Raw genomic sequence first — 6,488 nt, forward strand, 5'->3', positions numbered from 1 at the left:
AAAGGTTGGTATCAAGAAATCGTCTAGGCGTGAATTGGTGCTGAAGTGAGGCTGCTCGAGGTGGGGGTTTTATTAGAAATGTAGCTGCCACAGACTGGCCAAGTTGATAAGGGGATACGCACTAGATACATCAATTTTCTCCATAGATTCTCATGGCTAGTTCTTAATTTTTCTGAACATAAGCAATAGGCGATTGAGACATCACTCCCAATCTCAAGACAAAATGGTAAATATGTTGATTTACAGAATAAAACATTAATGTATAATCTAAAGTTTGCAAAACATCTGGTGCTGTGGTGTAGTCGGTTATCACGTCAGTCTTACACACTGAAGGTCCCCAGTTCGAACCTGGGCAGCACCATACTAATTTTTCTTTGAACTTTATTTTATCTTCATTCACTATTATGTTAAACCTTCCTTTTCTGATCTTTACTTCTATTTTTATTTTTACTTTTCACTCAAATTTAATTTTCTTCAATTTTATTTTTTTATCTCTGTACTTTTCACACATGAAAGGTGGCTTGGATGTCCCTAATCTATCAACTATAGAATGCTATTGAAGATCTTTAAGAAGGCATTTTAATGATGATGAAGATATATTAGGTTTTGAAGCAGAAGATATCCAATGTACTTAATTATGATCACTTTTTTTTTCTTCGAACAAAGTCCAACATCTCAAAATCTATTAATTAAATTTAGCTGCAGATCCAATTGTTGCTGCTCATCCTTTCAGAATTGATGATTAAAAATGGTTATAAAAGAATGATGCAGATCACTTCCATAAATAAGAATGATTATTATAAACTTTTTCTTTTTCCACTCAATCGTAATTTTCATTTGCCTTATTTTTTATTTCTTTACTTCTCACATTCGACAGGTAGCTTGGATGTCCTTAAACCATAGTTTATAAAATACTATTGGGGATCCTCAACATAGTATTTCAATGATTGTGAAGATATACTATATTCTGAAGCAGAATAATGCCCAGAGTAGTCAATTATTCAAACACATAAGGCCTCTTTGCTCTTTTCTTCAAATAACATCCAACATTTCAAGATCTCAAAATTCGAAATTAGATATGGATCAAACTGTAGCTGTTTGTCTGTTAGCTTAAGTCAAGTGGACATTATGTCCATGGTTTATTAAATTATATCGAATTTTACATCACTTGTCTAGTACTGGGATTAATATTGATGAGATGGATGAACCTTAAGTATTATCCTCTCTATCCATTTTAATCGAACATTTGATCACTATCTTATTTCATGGCATGGAGTTATTTATGATGCAAAGTTATCAGTACAATCTATTTATGAAAAGGAAAGGGAGACCATAACATTCAGGAACGCTAGGCAAAATTCAATGGCTTAAGGGAGGGTAAAAGGAGACCATTCTTAAAAAGAAAATAATCAACTCGTTTAGCGAAAATTGATATTACGATGCAACAAAGAAACAGACCAAGAATCCACTTTATTTACTTATTTATTTTTTATTTTATATGAAGGAATAGAAGGCAACATATCCTCAACATGGAAGTACAGGAGATCCAAATCTCAGAAAAAAATGAAAAAAAAAAATCAACTAATAACGTATTTTCCTTTGGATGCATGGAAGAGCAATAAGGACATCTTATTTCCATATTTGAACTTCTGGTACTTCATTTGCGCATTCTTAGTCTTCATCAGTCATAATAGATCTTCTAGTGTGATGTACTAGTGTCACGTATGACTGACCATCATCTTATTTTTGTTTTCTACATGAAGATATCCATCAATGTGTCAAACAAGGTTTTTTTGTTTGCTTTTAATAACAACAACAACAACAACAACACTTCAATGCTGTTTCATATATCAAAGTGGCTTTTCAGCTGTCCCCAACCAATCCTCCTGCTTCCTCCTGTGCAAAGCCTTGAGAATACCCAGGTGGTAGATTTGTGGTTCATATTATGCACCAAGAGGTAAGTTATAGTTTCAGAGGGTGAGAGTACCGTTTGCAATGATGTTTAAGTAACCTAGCTGCTCATATTGTAAAACCTGATAGGAGAGTAATGATGCTCAGAGATTACTTAGAAGAAATCTGGGGTTGTCTTTATGAATCCCTCACCAAGATTCCTAAATAGGATTGCTAATTCACAGTATTATCTAATGTTTACAGTGAATCTAGTAAATTACTTACAGATAGAAAAGGATTGTGCTGTATCATGATACATGAAGTTCTTATGGTCTCGGTTAGTTCAGATAATAATAAAAAGGTAGCTAGAAAACCATGGATGATGAAATGAAATCTGTTATTATGCTGATACTGTAAACTAAGTGTATCAATTTTCAAAATGAAGAAAATGAATGTAAAATATAAGAATTTAATTATGCTCAATGTACAATTTCTTGTAGACCATAAAAAAAAGAATGGCTGACAAAGGGTCTTTCCTCCATCAGCAAGTAGAATAAGCAAATATTTCTTGAAAAAAAAAAAAGAAGAATAACAAATATCGTGCAATGCGCATTGTGAGTGTTCCAAACAACCTGAACCGGAGAGGAGAAAGAAAAGTTCCTCCTGTCAACATCATGATATCATCATTCTAATTGTTATGCACATATTATGAACATAGAGTAAAAACAACACAATGTGATCTTTCTAAACTATGCGTTTTGTTCCCTGTCACAATCATAAAAATATATTACATGTCTCTTGCAGCATCTCCTAATGCACTAATTTATGACAAGCCATGGATTTCTTTCAGTATGCTACAAGCAACATATAATTGCAGAGTTTATGAATTTGGATAGCAAACACCGCATTTTTTTAAAGAAAGATTATTACATTTTTAACAGATACTTCACCTTTGGCAATATGCAAATAATCTGCCTGCTTACTAGCGAGCTTTACTTTTATCTTTTACATTTCCATCATCTTTCATATTAATAGACCAAACTTGTATTTTCCTTTGGTTTCCCATTAACCAAAAAAAAAGCTTCAAAAGCTAACAAAAGCTGAAATGTTACACAACTCATAGGGATGCTCTAATAGTTTATCCTAGTCATCTTGCTGAATGAGGATAATGAGTCTAAAAGTGTTATTAGATATGATTACCATGAACATATTGAATAATTTAAGACTAAATGACAAAAAATTATAGGTTTCCAACAAATATTCTCAGAAAGAGTTAGCAACAAACAGACCAACATAAATGCCACAGACCTATGATCAAGAGATGAGCATTTGCTTGAACTCTTCGATACAGATTGCCATCAGTTTAAAGAGCCTGCCTTTATGCATAAAATAGTTCATTAAAATAACATAACGAACAAACAATAAACCAACCAAACCAAGGAAGACCCTTCAAAGAACCAAAAGGCAGAAGTGTTTTTATTGTTCATCCCTTTGCAATCACCAACCAAAATGCCACTGCCACGCCAACTAACAGTTGTTAAAGCTATTCATCCATGCAGCAGTCAGAGATTTTCTCATCGCCCCTTTGGATTGACGAGCTGGGAAAACACCACGCTATCATTTTGGCCATCTGAGTCCACACTCACCTCACTCCCACCACCAATCACCATTGGGCTGTGACTACCAGAGTTACCATCGCTGGTAGCTGACTCCAAGCTACTAGGAGCTTCGGCTGTCACTGGCTTCCCTGTCTCAAAATTCTCCTGCAATTGGAGAGCAAACTCGAGATTCCACAACACGTCGCCCATATAAGGCCTATCAACTCCTTGGTCAGACAAGCACTTCTCTGCAGTCTCTGCAAACTTCTTCAAGCACTCAGGACCGATCTTTCCTTTGACATTCGGATCGATGATGTCGCCGAGAGCTCCCCTCCTTTGGCAATTCAAGGCCCAGTCTGCAAGACTAACCTGCTCCCTTGGAAGAGTTGGATTCAGTGCTGGCCTTGCACACAGGACCTCAAAGAGAACCACTCCAAAGGAGTAGACATCAGATTTTTCAGTCAGTTGCTGCCTCCTGAAGTACTCTGGATCTAAATAACCAAAACTTCCCTTCACCATTGTGCTGACATGGGTTTGATTCATCATCGGCCCGGTCTTCGACAATCCGAAGTCTGAAACTTTCGCAACCCATTTCTCATCCAGGAGAATGTTGGTGGTCTTCACATCCCTGTGAATTATGGTATGCTTGGCACCAGTGTGAAGGTAGTGAAGTCCCTTTGCTGCTCCGATGCAAATTTCCAGCCGCTGCTTCCATGGCAGAGGAGGCGTGTTGCTCTTATATAGATGCTCCCTTAGAGTCCCATGAGCCATGTAATCATAAACCAAGATCATCTCACCATTCTCTTCGCAGAAACCGATTAACGAGACCAAATGCCGGTGCCGGAGCTTCGAAAGCATCTCGATCTCGGTCCGGAACTCGTGAACGCCCTGCTCTGAAGAAGGGTTCGATCTCTTGATAGCCACCTTGAGCCCTCCATCCATAGTTCCTCTGTAGACCTTCCCGAAGCCACCAACTCCAATCACAAGTGACTCATCGAAGTTCTTCGTTGCATGTTTGATCTCAGCAAAGGAGAAATGCCTGCAAAGATTTGAAGCCAAGGCTGACACATGGTTGCTCGCAGTGCTCTTTCCGGAGATCGTCGACTTGCTCGCCGACGTATGCGAATTCCCTCCATAGAGTGGCAACCATGCTGATCCCCCACTGGACTCTTTCCCAACCTCCTCCTTCTTGCGCTGATACACTGCAAAGCAGATGGCGAAGACCAATCCCACCGCAGCGGCCCCGCCGGCTGCCTCGCCGATAATTTTTGCCTGATTGCTGGATTTGGAGGAAAACCCCTTCTGTTTAGGATCCATTTCGGCTGCGGTGAGCATCACAGAGGGGTCGGGATTCGGTCCTGCCAAGTTCCCAGTGGTGTCATTCACTTTGAAGACCTCCAAACCATTCAGGATGGAATCATAGTACTCAGGCTGCGCCGATGCAGAGGGGTGCAAAGCCACCCATAGCTCCTCATCACCAGCGCCGTCGGTCATAAACACCACATAGTCCTTGTACACCGGCACACCCTTCTTGGAGGTCCACGCAATGACATCAACGGAGGCCTCCGCCGTCTGGTTGTCGACGAAGATGTCGAACACCCTCTGATTGACTTTGCTCATCTGGAGCTCGCAGAAATGGAGCCTCACCATGTAAGTGAAGTTGCCATCAACTTGGAGGATCCAAGTGAGGTTGTAGTTCATGTTAACTGAATTGTCCGGGCCCATCGATCTCGCCGTCCGGTAGACGTCTACCGGAGCCATATACTGCGGTGTGCTGTCTGAATACTTGATCTTGAGCTTGTCACCAGCTGAGAAGGTGACACCAAAGCCAGAGCCATAGATGTATGGGGAGTCATCGTACCAAGTTCGGCTGAGACCTGAGTCATTGGTTGCCGGAATATACCCTCCGCCGACATTGAGACGATACACTGTCTGCAGTGCCGAGCTTCCAACGTCCGTGGACCGATCAGAGTATCCGACCGTTTTCGCCGGCTGACTGAAGATTTCAGGCATGGAAATGATCTCAATTCCGTTGATGAAAGCATAGGAGCCGTCATACTTGTCTGATGGCGTGAAGGTGAGGCTTATCGAGCCATCGGAGGACGGCATGATGGAGAATTCTTTAACAAGGTAGGCTTGTGTCAATGCCTTGGTGGTGATGTAGGCACTGAAGTTGCGAAGGAGGGTGACGCCGCCCGAAGCGGAGACCGCAAAATAGGAATTCTCGGGGGCGAGACCGTTGTAGGTGGAGGGATAGAAATGGAGGCGGATCCAATGGCGGGCTGTCTTGTTGACGGAGAATTTGTAGGTGGATTCCGACGTGAAGACCCTCGCCGTCATGTACGGGACCGCCGAGGGGAGCGACGGGTCTTGCGAGGCGGCGGTCGCCGTGGCTGAGTTCTTCGTGGAGACGCCAAACTTGGAGGTGTCGTCCGCCGACCATTTCCGGCCATCGGCGTCAGCGGCGTCGGACGATGAGCCACAGTTTACGAGAAATGAATCCGAGGGGGTGTAGCCCTGGGAGTCGGCAGCAGCGGCGATGGTAGCGAGGAGAAGACAGAGGAAGAGGAGGTGAAGTCTAATGGACATGGCTTGGAGAGAAGATTGGTAATTCTTTTGGCAAACAGGAAAACAAGAGAAAAAGAAGAAGAGTAGAATAGAAAAGAGTCCTCTTGTACTTTTTGGAGAACAAGAGGAGTGGGTTCTTTTGGGTATCAATATGGTTTCATGTGGGTTGGGTTAAGCCATGGCTGGAGGAGTGGGGAAGGAAGGATTGGTGAAGATTAACGGAAGAAAGAAAGAGAAAAGAGGAAATTATAGAACATTTTGTTTTTCTTTCCTCGGTTTTTTTGTTGCTTTGCTTGATTTTTTTTTTCTTTCCTTTTTGGTAGGGAGGAAGGAGAGCTGCATTGATTGAGGAGGCTAGCCGTTAGAGGTGGGAGCGTGGGAGAAGAAAGCGGTCTAAATTGGTTATTATTTTCCGGCGCGAAACGCTTATGG

At 41.5% G+C, this 6,488-nt stretch overlaps 1 protein-coding gene and 1 non-coding gene across 2 annotated transcripts; one reads left to right on the forward strand and one right to left on the reverse strand.

The window, feature by feature from the left end:
- The first annotated feature begins 287 nt into the window (after positions 1-287).
- On the forward strand, positions 288-361 carry TRNAV-UAC (transfer RNA valine (anticodon UAC)). The gene has a single exon. It is a non-coding gene; the product is annotated as a tRNA-Val (tRNA).
- A 2,980-nt stretch (positions 362-3,341) lies between these two features.
- LOC140858098 (receptor-like protein kinase ANXUR2) lies at positions 3,342-6,250 on the reverse strand. The gene has a single exon (XM_073257624.1). The coding sequence runs from the start codon at positions 6,075-6,077 to the stop codon at positions 3,465-3,467; it is 2,613 nt and encodes an 870-aa protein (XP_073113725.1). The 5' UTR covers positions 6,078-6,250; the 3' UTR covers positions 3,342-3,464.
- Between the last annotated feature and the right edge of the window lie 238 nt (positions 6,251-6,488).

Source organism: Elaeis guineensis, chromosome 5 (assembly GCF_000442705.2).
Source record: "Elaeis guineensis isolate ETL-2024a chromosome 5, EG11, whole genome shotgun sequence".
Lineage (NCBI taxonomy): Eukaryota > Viridiplantae > Streptophyta > Magnoliopsida > Arecales > Arecaceae > Elaeis > Elaeis guineensis.

Excerpts from the sequence above, each read along its gene's own strand:
- LOC140858098 (XM_073257624.1), bottom strand. The coding sequence starts at position 6,077 with ATGTCCATTAGACTTCACCTCCTCTTCCTCTGTCTTCTCCTCGCTACC.